General features: G+C 33.4%; 1 protein-coding gene across 9 annotated transcripts; it reads right to left on the bottom strand.

Moving 5' to 3' along the window:
* Window positions 1-5414: 5414 nt before the first annotated feature.
* On the bottom strand, window positions 5415-13308 carry LOC100812377 (phosphoribosylaminoimidazole carboxylase, chloroplastic). Of its 9 annotated transcripts, none has more exons than XM_006606405.4 (19): window positions 12982-13308; window positions 12713-12876; window positions 11980-12022; window positions 11342-11602; window positions 10957-11172; window positions 10768-10879; window positions 10508-10570; window positions 10282-10420; window positions 10024-10079; window positions 9466-9539; window positions 9146-9293; window positions 8797-8970; window positions 8295-8382; window positions 8043-8159; window positions 7228-7325; window positions 7022-7139; window positions 6849-6943; window positions 5919-6025; window positions 5415-5800 (listed from the first exon to the last, which is right to left on the bottom strand). In XM_006606405.4, the coding sequence occupies exons 4-19, from the start codon at window positions 11539-11541 to the stop codon at window positions 5704-5706; spliced, it is 1902 nt and encodes a 633-aa protein (XP_006606468.1). In that variant the 5' UTR covers window positions 11542-11602; window positions 11980-12022; window positions 12713-12876; window positions 12982-13308; the 3' UTR covers window positions 5415-5703. The 9 variants fall into 9 exon arrangements, with proteins under 9 accessions (XP_006606468.1, XP_006606465.1, XP_006606464.1 ...); XM_006606402.4 differs by having other exon boundaries at window positions 11991-12022; XM_006606401.4 differs by lacking the exon at window positions 12713-12876.
* Window positions 13309-14573: the final 1265 nt, after the last annotated feature.

Below are 14573 nucleotides of genomic sequence, written 5' to 3'. Positions count from 1 at the left end.
TACTATTTTGGTTGCTTTCTATTTCATAAGATGCTTGCTAAGCGATTGCTGAAAGGTTGGAGTGTCTGCTCAACCTTAGGATAGTCACGGCAGGCACGGAGATACACGAAGCTTAAAGGGACACCTACACATCAATATGAATGTCCAACCAATGACTTAGCCAATTCATGATTATGAATCTCACACATCAACTTTACCATCTAACTTTGCCCTTCAACCACTGGTTTCCCACGAAGCTTAAAAGGACACTCACATTTCCTACTCTCAGTATCTCTTCTAACAAAATCTTTCTTCCTAGACTTATACTGACCACTTCTTTCACAACCAATTAACACAAATGAACTTCTTCCTCTACTACCAGTGTTTGTGTCAGATCTCATAATGACCGCCACAAATCCATTTTCATGAGCAACGGATTGAGCCCACTGCAAAACATCATCTTGGATACCAAACACCTACAACACAACCCACACAATTTTAATCTTCTGAGGGACATTGATTTTATGAAATTAATAACAATAATCAAAATTATTACCTGAGAAGTATTGAGCATCCGAACAATCAATATGTTGTGCATTCACACCACATTCTTGTTCATTTTGATTATCCATATCAATTTTTTCAGACATTATACTGTCATACACCCATTGATCTTCATCCATCTTAACAACAAATCATAAATTTCAACAAGACAGACATACAACACCTAACTACACTATACATATAGTATCATACAAAACTCTACATAATCTTTTACTACACACTATTTTATAAACACTACAATTCATAATCATATATAATAAAATGCAAAAATCCTATATCATTCTACATACGAATTAATTCAATTACACATATAAACAATTAATTTATTTTTTAAAATGACCATACAAACATAATAATAATTAAAAAAATATTAAACTTAAATAAATGTTAAAAATTCAAAATATGTACAACTTACGGATCAAGTTGATCCGTAAGGCTTATATGGATCAACTACATCCGTATGTGTAATATCAACATACCGATCAACTTGATCTATATAAACTTTACGGATCAACTGGATCCATATGTCGACATTCGACTCCAACTCACGCACACCCAGCAGAAATACGTACCTCGTATGTCGACGACAATGAACCAACCATCACAACAATGACCACCGACCCCTTCACCTTCACCCAATGTCACCTATCTCAAGAAAAAACCACACCAAAGAGAGAAATGGAAGAACAAAAAGCATGGAGATGTAAAACACTACTGACCCAGCTTAAAAACGAAGAAGATACAAGAGAGACATTTTTGGTATTTTTTAAAAAATGCTTGGTGCACCTAGCATTACCCTACATGTTTCTTGCATGGTGGTGTTTTTTTGACCTCCTTTGGTAATTGACTAGCCCATAGCCTTGATGTCTATCATGACCGTTGACCCTAAGTTAGCATTACTTGATTACAACTCATACTGACTTAAATTGTGAAGTTGAAATATTTTTTATAATAGTTGTCCTTGAGCTGGTATCACTTGGATATAAGTGGTGTCACTTTAACCTGTGAAGTTGAAATATCCCTATAACACTTGTCCCTAAGTGAATGTTACTTGTATACAAGTAATGTCTTTTTTAAATTGTGAAGTGGAGATATTTCTTATAACATAATGACATTTTATATATTTCAATCATCAGAAATCATTTAATGACTAAATTTTATTAAAAAAAAATTAAACTCATCTAATGATGTGTGTAATTTTGAAAAACCAACTTAAGTTTTTCCTGACATATACAAGAGTCATATGTGAAAGGTCGACGTTTATTATGTTAAAAGTCAACGCCTCTTTATTTAATTAAAGTAGCCAAACTTTATAGATGTCAAAACTTATTGTAGGTCATGATCAATTATAATAAAACATGGGATGCATGCATGGCAGCCAGCAAATTTGACGGCAAGATTTATGGAAGTAATGAAGACCACGGCACAAACAATAATACAATATAATCAATAAATGTTTAAAATAACTTAAATCGAGCGAGAGAATAAAAAATAGAATCACAGAGAGGTATAAGCAAATTAAAGAATGAAATTGTTTTATTTTAGTTAAACCAAAATATTATCACCTACAAATCATCCCAAAAGAATATGTTACGTATATATTCTTGTATATTACATATACACACAAACTTTGACTTAATAATATGAATGAACTTAATTAATTAAACATGATGCGTAAGTTATTATAAATTTTTAATATTGTTTTTATTCGTGTCAATAATAAAAAATATGAATGAGAGATTATCATAAGATATATCGAGGCTGAAGTTGATGGATCAAGAACTTAGAGACATATTTTTTAGTCTCACGAGGTAGAAATATATATACTGTGGAAAAGATGGTGATCCGAACTAATTGGCAACTTCTAGTGGTGGTGCATGAGCAACGTGATCGGCAACGTTGATTTCAGAAGTGCAGCGTCCCTTACTGCGCCCAGGAACGGTGGAACATGGGTTTCTTTCAGAATGTTGCACGTGGCCTCTTTGTAGTGATTGTATTACCAGCCTCTGCTTCAACCATTGATCCTCTTTCAATGGCCTAAATGCCCATATTTGTTGTAAACCCAATAGTAAAATTGTTGTGAACATCAACATCTTCGTGTAGCGACCCATTATTGTGATGAGGGAATAGACACCTATATGAGATTTTAGCTCCTGATGGAACAAAAAATAAAAGAATCAAGAAAGTTTCTCGAATTCAAAAGAAGATATTTGAATGGTAAAGATGGCAATGACGGTGGAGAGTATTATTATGTATGAATATGATGAGTTTATATGTTTATATATATACGGGCATAATAACAAAGTAGGCTTTGGTTTGTTGAACGTAGGTTTGGTTTTGACCAAAACCCCGCGGTTTCAAGATCAGGAGAGTAAATTATACTGTTCAAAACCTGTAGATATTTAAAATCAAACACATCAACCCGAAATTTCCATGAAATTTGCAAGTGCCAAGTCCTAGTTGGCTAGTTGAATGAGTCCCATAATTTAGTTTATTCACGTTCAACATCTCTACTTTCAGAAACTTTTTGTTATGTTTCTTGTCATGCTACTTTATCACGATTCAAGTCTTCGCCACGGACCCTACAACCATGACTATGTCAACCAACCCAGATCATTTTGTTCCGGCAATAAAAACGAACGTGAAAAGTTGGGCTCAGGTTTTTGTTTTGTACATTATAGCCCTTTATTATGGGATTGCCTCCATGAGACGAAACAAGAAAAAGTAATTGTCTCCACTGTACAATCCATATTAACAACAGCAATAATGCTAAAGAGATGCTTTGATTACATTGAATGTTACAACTTTTAATAAACACCTTCAAATTTTAATGGTTAGCAAAATAAAAAAGATTTATGATTTATTCATTAGGATCAACCTAGCAGTGGAGGATTTGAGTAGTTTACATGAGATCGTTAGTTTTGACCTTTGTCACCATAGTAAATAAAAAATAAATAAATAAAAGAAATGTACTAATCAGTACATATCGGCTGTTGTTCAATTTTAATCATTCTCCCAGAAGCTATTTTGGTTCACTGACAAAGGGGTTGTGAAAATCTCAATTGAAAATGGTACAAGATCAACCCTAAGCCAATAAACTAAATCAAACAGATTCATCTCAATTTTAATAATTCGAATACTAATTAAAATTTGTTCACAACAAAAGTTTAGTTCCTTCAAAATGCTTTTAACGATGAAGTCCGGTTGAATGTTAATCCATCTTTGGTTTAGGACACACGCTGCCCCTTGACATAAACGTTGTCTTATGACGTACAAAAGGATCCATGATTTACAATATACAAGACAATTTAATTATGAAATTTGTTGAAATAAGGTTTTTTTTTTAATTATTTAAATATAAGTTAAAGATGAACCTCTAAAAAAGATTACATGCCATTTTATAAGTCTAAATATTCACAACAAAAAAAAGTCTAAGTAAATTATATGGATTCGAATCTTTTCGTGTAAAGCTTCTCTCCAGCAACATCTTAGACCATTGGATATATCTCATGGTTAACATTAAAGCATTTAAAAAAGTCAACAAAAGTAAATGTTAACCTCCTTCCCTTTCTACCTCTCAAGTTTTTAGTGCTTCGTGCCGTTTTTTTTAAGGTTAAAATGAATTTTTTATCTTTATAAAATTGGTAAAATTTAAATTTTGTTCCTGTAAATATTTGTTTTTTTTCGTCCATATATAAAATTATAGTGTGTTATTTTTTAGTTCAAAATTAGATTCGGATTTCAAACCTACCTGACCAAAAAATATATTGACTTTTTTTATTATGGAAACAACATACTATTTTGTTCAATTTTTATCATTCTCCCAGAAGCTATTTTGGTTCACTTTCTGGATTCATTACTCAAAGAGCACATTACAATATTGAATCCAGAAATTGTTCTTGGGATGTATTCTTTTTATTTATTTAATTGAATGCTAAGAATGTTCATAAAATATTTGTTGATAATTTAAAAACAGAATGCCACAAACAATTTTTTTATAGCATCTCAATTCTCACTAATACCTTTTTATTTTTCTTGGAATCACGAGGATACTCATTTCTATAACCTTTTTTTTTCTATGATAAAATCATTATAATTTAAGAAAATACTATTCTTTGTCTCATAATAAGCACCGCCCTATAGTATTTTATATAGACCAAAGAAAATAAATAAATAATTTTACAAAATTAATATTATTATTATTATATTAAAAAACTAAAATTACACTTATTAAGAAAATAAGTAAAAAAAAAGTAATTAAAATTGTATTAAAAACTAAAATGATACTTTCTAGAATTCAATTTTTCTTCTTAAACTACATTATGAGACAGGAGTCATATACTCATAAGACACTTGTTAAATAGATTCCAAAATTGAAAAAAACAGTAAATGAACTTATTGTTTTTAAAAGTTTTAATATTATAAATGTTATGTACGTCCCTGTAATAAGGAATGCAGTCCACAGTGTTCCCACTTTTTCAGTATCCATCTCATACAACACTGAAGCTGCATCGCTGAATGATCCCAGTTATTGGCCACACTATTAATGCTGACGAACTATGTTAGAATCAGCAACGAAAGTAAAGTCAATTCAAAGTATTTGTCAAAACATTTGCAATACCTATTGCTCAGTGAGTGGACAACAAACTACCATGGACATGTAACAAAGCACTATCAAAGCCAGAGAAAACTACCACCAAAGACCTTTAAAAATGTGAAGGGATAAAAGGGCCAAAGATTCATAAAACCAAAAAACTATGGACCAAAAGGAAAATATAAAACCAAAATTTGTTCCCAACTTCACCTAGCAACCAAAATAAAATACAAGTTCTACATTTTGGCTCATCATTTGCTTTCCAACTGATCAAATCTATCCCACAACACTGGCAGGGACTTATTTTGATAACAGTCAATATCAATGTGAATACAAGGATTTTCTGCCAGATTACACAATTTTCATCTGTTGCTATATGTTAGCAATAGAAAATAGAAAACCTGTTGATTTAGGTAACAAAACATATAGCTCGAATTATTCTTAACCTACTTATTGATACCATGGGTCTATACACCCTCCATGTGAAATCTTTTCTATCAAAATTTTGTAGTTGACCAAAAATGAGAAATGAGCCTAAAAAATAATCACCAAATTAATGGGGATAATTAACTATTGTTTAAGTAGGATTTCCAGCCATGTTTTTCTAACTTATCTCCTTTGCCCAATACGCTTTCCTTTTGGGCCTCTTGATATTGACTCATCCTGCACAATATTGTAAATGGAAAGTGAGATTATGTTTCCATTTCTTTTTGCGAACTTTACTTTAATGAACAAATTTTACATCACAGATTATACAGAAAGGAAGAGGGGGAAGGGAAACCTTGACAGAAGATTATCATTGGCAACACCCAACATCCTCACTGCCAGCAATCCAGCATTAGTTGCATTATTAACTGCAACAGTGGCAACAGGGACACCTCTCGGCATCTGCACAGCAAACAAATGAATTTGTTAGCAAGAAAAGGCTATGGTAGTGTTTGGTTCAATCTTTTTTACCTCTTAACTTCTATAGAAGCTCTACTACTTTTGAGCTTTTGTTTATTTAAAAATAAATAAATTTAAGAACTTTATAAAAATTGGATTTAACTCGACTTTTTTCTTTTCTTAAAAGAAACTCAAAAAAACCTGAGCCAACACTATGTACATGTTACAAACCAGCTTTAATAATTTGATGCAGTCCTAAGTCACTGGTGCAATTTCTTAAGCCCTATCCAATTGATGTAGTCGCTGGCTGTTAGAGCCTAAACCAATTTATCAAGCCCAAAGGATCATCTGGTCGACTGGTCACTAGGAGATGAAAAAGGGAAGTCAGGAAGGTGTGAGGTGGGGTGCTGTGCTGGCAGAGAGAGAGTAACTGTTTTTTAGGGATTTTTGGTTAACATATAAGCTGTGGGTGTGTGAGGAGGGTATGGGAGGTAAATCATTGTGTTGGTTGTGGATAGAGAGCAGCAGCTCTCTGTAGGAGCCTCACTCTGTGGCATTACTCATTAGGGATACTCTTCCACAGTAATTCCCTCATTTCATGAATAATACATGTTCCATACCTCTCTTGTTGCATTTTTTACCGTTTAATTGATATTTGGTGACTCTGTTTCCTAAGACACTGAATTTGACAATGATTCCACTTCTTCGGTTGATTCATGTCAGGTTACTCAAAACAGATATAAAGCAAGGCAAAATAAGGGTAAACTTTGAAGATGGACAAAAGGAAGCCACTAGCACCGCCACCAATGAGGCTGAACCAACATACCTGGACAATTGACAAGAGTGAATCAATCCCATCCAAGGTAGAAGCACGCACAGGAACGCCAATAACAGGCAAGGGAGTAAGGGCAGCAACCATACCTGAGATTTGAAGCTTTATTAATGGCAAAAAGACACTACCTTGGGATAATTATACATAGCAAAATTTAAATAATTTACCAGGCAAGTGAGCTGCACCACCAGCACCAGCAATAATGACTTGTATGCCTCGTTCATGAGCAGATGAGGCATAAGAAAACATCAATTCTGGAGTCCTGTGAGCTGAAACTATTCTTACCTGAAATTTGGTACATATATACATTATATTTAAGGATAAACAACTTCATACACAACAAACCACCTCAGGGAAATTAGAACAATTTTACCTCGTGAGGCACACCAAACATCTCCAAGATTTCAGCAGCACTTTTCATAACAGGTAGATCTGAATCAGAACCCATTATGATCCCCACATGTGGTGCAACTACAGTTATCAAATAAAACAAAGCATAAAGTGTGAGAATAACAAAATTTTAACTTCAAAATTTCAAATATAGTGCTCCTCTCCAGTTTCCTTAATTATAAGAGAATGGTTAACAGTAGTTTCTGATCTTCGTCAAAGAGTAGATAGCAACACACAGAAGGGATGACTGAAAGCAGTATAAGGATGAGACATAATAACAATAAAAATAATGTCATTATGATAATCTTATTTTATTCTCTCTGTTCATTAGCTACTAACAACTTTTTAGTGAAATATGAGGAAGAAACAATTAATTTGTCTCACCAGTGTCATTACAAAATGCAGGTAATATCCAAATTTGTACACAGGTGTTTGCTCAAGTGTCCAAGACAACAAGTCAACAAAATATAAATTTAATAGGATGCCTAGTAAGAAGTGTCCAAAAAAGTCGCATAAGGTATGCTACAAACATGTCTTGCACTACAACATCTAGAGCAAGAGGAGTGTCCGTGCTTTGTAAACTGATAGGTGCTTCAAATATTACTCATATCCTTAGTCTAACTAAAGCGGCAATGTAGCTATGAACTACTCATTGTACATGTGCAATTATTGTTATTGCATGAGTCAATAAAGATATTAAATGGAGTTGACTGTGAAACCATCTTCCTTCATTGGTCTAGCAACATAAGATAAATAACTACAAAGATAAACTATAAGGGAATAAAGTCCGTCACTAACCTGCAGTCTTGCCATCTAATTCTTTCCCTTCCACCAATACAGCAAGATTGCTTTCAATATTGCTAAGGGAAGGCCCAACAATGGTTATATGGCCCATCTTTCGTTGCTTTCTCATCTCTGACAAATTATTATGATGGTGTTATTTACTAGTCATACAAGTGATTAAATGCCTTTTAAAAAAAATACAAGTGATTAAACAACAAACAAGAGGGGAGTAATCAACCTGAAATTGCTGCTTAACTAGAAGTTTACCTGGCTTATCATACCAATGAACAGTTGCCCCAGGGAAGGTCAATGCCCTTTTGATCAATTGATGAGCTAATTGAAAACCAAGACCCCCCTAAAATCATTTAGCAAATTTAACAGACTAGAGTATGAAACAATGGTAACTAAAGAGAATGATCTTTTCAAAACAAGTAAATGAATTAAAAGGAGCACTCAGCAGACAGCAGCCTTTAATTGCATAACCTTCATCCAACTATGAACCAAATATATAACATGAAAAAAAGTCAATCATTGTTTGCAGGTTCATGACAGCAGAGAAGATTTTACATCTAATTTGACTTTCTTACGTTCTGACGTTCAATTTCAAACTCTCTTCCAACCATGGACCAAATAATAATAATAATAATGAATCCCAAACAAATATAATACCATCACCTCATCAGGTATGGGAGAAAACCAGACTTTTGTTCAGATTAATGACAAAGGTGAAAGGAATGGAAAATGGGGAAATACTTTATGCTGATAGTACCTCTTCTTCACCCAATATATTGTACATGATAGCAGCTGGAGTTTTCAGTGATGGATCACCAAGTGGAAGACCAACAACAGCCCGCAAATGTTGCTCATATTGTGAGGTATAGCAAGATTCAATTGTGTGATGACCACTATTGTGAGGTCTAGGTGCCACTTCATTTAATAAAATCTGTGAAGAAACACAGGCATGGTCACTATCAGGGGATTGACAAACAAATATAATGCATTTGCATTGCAACGGCAGAAAATTTACTTGTAAAAAGAAGTCAATTCAGCAGTCAAGAAAAAACAAAAAACAAAAACATTGAGGCATTTCCAGAGTTGATGAAGAAAAAAGTCACAACCTGTCCATCCTTAGTCAAGAACAATTCAACTGCAAACACACCAGCACCTTCTAGAGAGTTAACAGCATTCAAAGCTACTTCCGAGGCAAGCTCCCTCGTCTTCCATTTCAAATTAGCCGGAGCCTTAACTATGTGACATATGTTGTCCCTAGAACAAAACATAAATCTTTAAGTAGATATATAAGAAAGCTGAAATGATACATTGCCGATCAGATTAGTCATTAGCGAGATTACCATAACCGAGATTTTGAATTTAATCTGTGGGAACTCTTGATTTAAAATCTTTCAAATTAATAGAATGCATGTGTTCTGCAAGTTACCTATGTATAGTTTCAACAACAGGATAGCATGAAATTGAATTGTCTCTGCCTCTCGCCACAATGACAGCTAGTTCCTGTCATTATTTTGGGAGAAAAATATGTAAGGTCCATAAACTCATAAATAACATGACAAAATTGGTAAGTTTTAAGAAATAAAAAACATTTTTGAACAATTGAAAGGCAGGTTTCAGATAAGTAAATTGCATGAAAGCACTATGGAGTATAATATAATTCTTTGAAAGGAAGGAGATTTAATAGTAAGAGAACTTCGCAAATGAAGCAAGCATATTATGGCATTGGGAATAAGTTACATCCCAAAATAATTTACATTCATGAAAGGAAAACTGTTATCAAAGGTAAATACAGTAGAGACTGATCAATAACCATACTCAACAATAGAAACAATCCTTTCAGATTCAGAAAAGTTAATAAATTGACCACAATTTACAAAAACTCAAGATTTGTTAGCTTAGCACCAGTAATATCACCTTCCATCATACAATTAGTGAATCATGGATTGAAAAATCACTATCAGCAGCAAAAAATATAGACATTGACCTGGACAAAAGGCGCCCATTTTTCAGCATATAAATCACGACCAAATCCTCCAAGAGCTGCAAAATGGGGGGAGTGGGGGGTTAAGGAAGAAGAGTAAAAAAATGGAAAAAGTGTGCACATATCAAATAGGCAGGAAGATGTTTTTCTTTTTCTTTTGGCTAATGAAGGACAAGTATGAATTCAAAGATGAGTTTTTCCCTGTTCTCCCTTTCTTAAGAAAAGAAAAGAAAAAAATACACCTGTTAAAAAATTAATTACCATCCACAGCAGAAGGAAGTTCCTCTTCACTTTTGACGACAAAGTTTCCTCGCCCGTCATAAGCTAATCTCCTACTCTTGATCATAAGAGGATAGCCAAAGAGCTCCCCTACTTTCTTAGCACCTTCGAGATCATCTATCTGTTCAAAACATATTCACTTATCCTCAATTCGTATCCTAAAGATGAATTTTCAAATACTATTATAACCAAGATAAACAGTACAGACCTTCATAAACTCAGGAAGTGGAATGCCATGCTGGGAGAAGTGAACCTTTTGCTGATACTTATCCTATAATATGTTAAATAGTCATGTCAAGGAAACTATTCAGTTAACATTACTCTTATCTTTAAAATTATTGAAATCATCAAGTCAATGTAAGGTGAAATATGATCCTACTACAATGGGTAGGCTCTGCATAAGGTGGATATATCTAGTTATTCATTTTCTCAATTAATACTACAAGCGAAAACCAGAAAAACAATCACCTGAATAATTCTTACTGTAGAGGCTTTGGGCTGACAGTCAACTCCTTGTTTCTCAAGTTTTTCCAATGTATCAACATTAACATGTTCAATTTCAATAGTCAATACTCCACATCTGAGCATCATACTTTCCAATAAGTCGCATAGAAAATGACAAATTCAAAACAACATCAATTGCACAAAATATTTAACCTCTTGGCAAATTCCTCCACTGTAGTGCTGTCATCAAAGCTTCCAACCATATGATGATAAGATAGGGAACTAGCAGGGCAATTCTCCTGTGGATCCAAAACCATGACTTTAATGGCCATCTGAGAAGCAGCTTGACACATCATACGACCAAGTTGCCCTCCTCCTAGAACCCCAACAACCACTTCAGATAGTCCATGAACAGGTGACTCATTATTCCTGCACACACCAATACCAAATTTGGGGCTTTTCACGTGATTTTCAGTTTCAGAAACATCTAAAGACCAGATATTTTACATTTATCTGCCTAAGTTGAAGAAAGCTGAGAAAAGGGTCAAAACCCCAACAATTACAAAACAAGCGCCACAAATAACAACGCAAAAATAACCTTAGAGAAACTGTATCATCCTGTGTTGTTGCTTGACAAGCAAGATGGGGTTGGTGACACTGCTTTAGCTTTAAAGGAGGAGATTGCTCCATGTAGAAACCCAGTGAAGAGGTTGTCTTAATAGAGGGATTAGAGGGTCTGAAGGCAAAACCTGAGATGGTGGTGTGCCCTGACAACACTAGGTGTGCACTTTGAAGCATATTCAAACCTTAGTTTTTGTCACAAACACCTTCCTTGTCTGTGTGCCTCGTCTTGAGCTGACTTTTACATATATATAACACAACATAAACCAAAAACCCATTTGGCTTAGAGGGAAAGCTGAAAAGGGATTCATTCCAAAATAATAAAAAAATTACATTCTCTTTCTAAGTTCCAACAAAACAGGATTGTTAAGTTTCAACTTTATTTGCTACTGCCTACAATGATAGGCAGGTATAGAAGAGAAAATTCCATTTTCAAATCCAAAGAGCTTTTAGTTTTAGGCAAGCCAATGCATATAAATTTCCTTTATGATACCAAGCAAATTTAAGATTTACTAACAGGATCTGCTTCTATTACTTAAATAAGCAGGCCAAGGCTAAGCAATGGCTGTAAGAATATAAATACATAAGAGGTGGGAGGGAGGGGGAGGGGGACACCTGTTACTTACTATTGTTATCTCATGAACTGCATTAGGTGAATCTGCAAACAAGGGGAAGGCTTCAGTAATACCAGCAAGTAAAGAGCGACTTTATAATTAAACAAAATAACAACAGCAACAAATATGTACCCAAAAAGAGGGAGGCTAAGACCTTGCAAACCTCCATCTTATAGAGACTATAAATGAGAGCTATGAGTTCAAGCTGTTTGTTGCAGCAATCATATAAGCCCTATAAATACTAAAACAACATATTCACCAAGTAAAACCATTCCTTTTATCATTGAGATTGGGTGGCGAACTAGTTACTCAATCTTCCAACTTCCTGCTGTAATATGTTCCTTTATAGTTTATATAAAATAAACATATCTAGCAAACCACACTTGACTTCATCACTACATTGAGAAAAGAAACTAAACTAGTACCAATCAAAGACAAGGATTTAGCTCCTTTAAAGATGAGGAAGTGCACTTTCAACTGTTGAGAATTGTGATAAAATCAAACGCATACACAACGAACTCTAAAGTTAGTTACAATCTCAATTCTCATCTGTTGTGATTATTAATACACTCCACTCCATTTACTTTAGATGAGTCAAATCCAAAGGTAAAAACCCAGTTTCTCACTTCCTAGCATGCATTGATTCCATAGGATTACTAAGTAAACTGCTTAAATCTAAAATAACAACGTTGATCTCTAACTGAAGCAACCTACCCCAACCCAACATTTCTTACTTGGCACAAGAAGAATAGAGCTGCTCCTGTGATGAAAACGAGTTTTTATTCAAACAATAGTTTTTGCCTCAACAACCTTCCAAGTCCGTGTGTCTTGACTTGGGGTGACTTTTTCATATATATAAACTACACAAACCCAAAACCCACTTGGCATATAGAAAAAGCTGAAAATAAAAATAGGGCATTTTGAGTACAGCCTTTAAATATTAAAAAACTTAAAAAACTTGTAGACGAGAAGGTGAAGCCGGAGAGAATCTCCGGCGAAGTACCTGCAGGGGGAGCGGTCGACGGCGATTAGGGTCTCGCGGATACAGAGGCTGCGACTGAAGGAGGACGACGACACCGTTTTGGTGAGCGGTTCTATTTAAAGCACAACCAGTTCCAATTATATTGGGAGTTTATCACTTGCAGAAGCAGAACACAAGGCTTTCTTTTTAAATAACTTTTTCTCAGCTTCTCAAAAATATTTTCCAACAAAGAAATAGAAAAATATATACTTTAAGGATGCGAATAACAAATTAACAATGATCTGTGGCTCAACTTGAGAACCATTCCGTCCCTTCCCGCCCAGCTTTTGCTGTCAATGCTGTGGTAGCTCTTAGCTGTGTTCACTTTTTTAAATAATAATAATCATAATCGGAAACCACTGTCATTCACGTCTTTTTCAAGTGTTTTTTTTTTTAAATAACTTTTCTTAGTTATGATGAGACTAGTATTTTAGAGTCTCTAATATGCAGGATAAATATTTTTTATATGACTAAAATTTATAATAAATAAATATTTTTTAATATATACAATTTTAAAAAATAAGGGTAAGAAAAATTTATCATATCTTGACTTAATTAATGTAATAAATAATTGATTACAATATGATAGGATGCATAATTATTATTTTATCATCATATTCTAACCACATCAAATAGATGTAATAGGAATAACTTGAGAAAGAGAAAAGAAAGAGACTCATCTTATATCATTTCCTAACTCAAATTCCTCTCAATAGGATGGGATAAAGGGTAGGAATGCAGGATAAAAGATTATCATATCATATTGACGCAACAAAACTCGTCTTAGAGTTGGTTTATTACTTAGGTGTTTTTAATAATTATTTGTTCCGCACTTAGACTACCAGAGGTGGGTCATTCTTGATCCTTTTGTATCAGGGAAATGCCCTTGCAATGCTCTAATGCTTAAATGGGATATAAAGTCAATTGTGCCTTCACATTCTGAACCTAGTTCACGTACTCCTTTGATGGATGAATAATTTAACTCTTAAAACATACTATAACCTCAAATAGTAAAGAGTCAACATCAGGTATCAAACCTCCAATGGATGATTTTTGGTACCCAGAGAATTTTACACAAAAGATAATTAAATATGAATTCTTTCACTAAATATATCATTCTTTTATGTGTTAACACAATAAAATTTTATATGAGGTAGTCAATCATATAAATCTTTCTTTAATTTAATTTGAAAGTGAATAATATTTATTTAACTTTAAAATACCTTAAAAATCAACACAGGTGGTATAGCAATATTCCTAAAATAATTTTGTATGATGTAGAATTTTATAATTATTTAATTAGAGGTTTTTATAATATTAATAATGTTTAAGACTATAATTATGTTTGACCAAACATTTCAATTAGTTTGTAACTTTTTTTATCAACTACAAAATTTGTTTAAGTGTTCGATAAATAAGTTTTTTTAAATAATTTCATTGTTTTTTCAAATACTACTTGAAATAGTATTTTTTTAAATGTTAGTTTCTAGTTTTTTTTATATTTTATTCCCTTTTTATTTTTAATATATATCAAATTCTTAATCATTATTTTTAAATAAATCATAATTTTATTA

Source organism: Glycine max, chromosome 20 (genome assembly GCF_000004515.6).
Source record: "Glycine max cultivar Williams 82 chromosome 20, Glycine_max_v4.0, whole genome shotgun sequence".
Classification (NCBI taxonomy): domain Eukaryota; kingdom Viridiplantae; phylum Streptophyta; class Magnoliopsida; order Fabales; family Fabaceae; genus Glycine; species Glycine max.
This window is presented reverse-complemented; position numbering and strand designations above follow the sequence as displayed.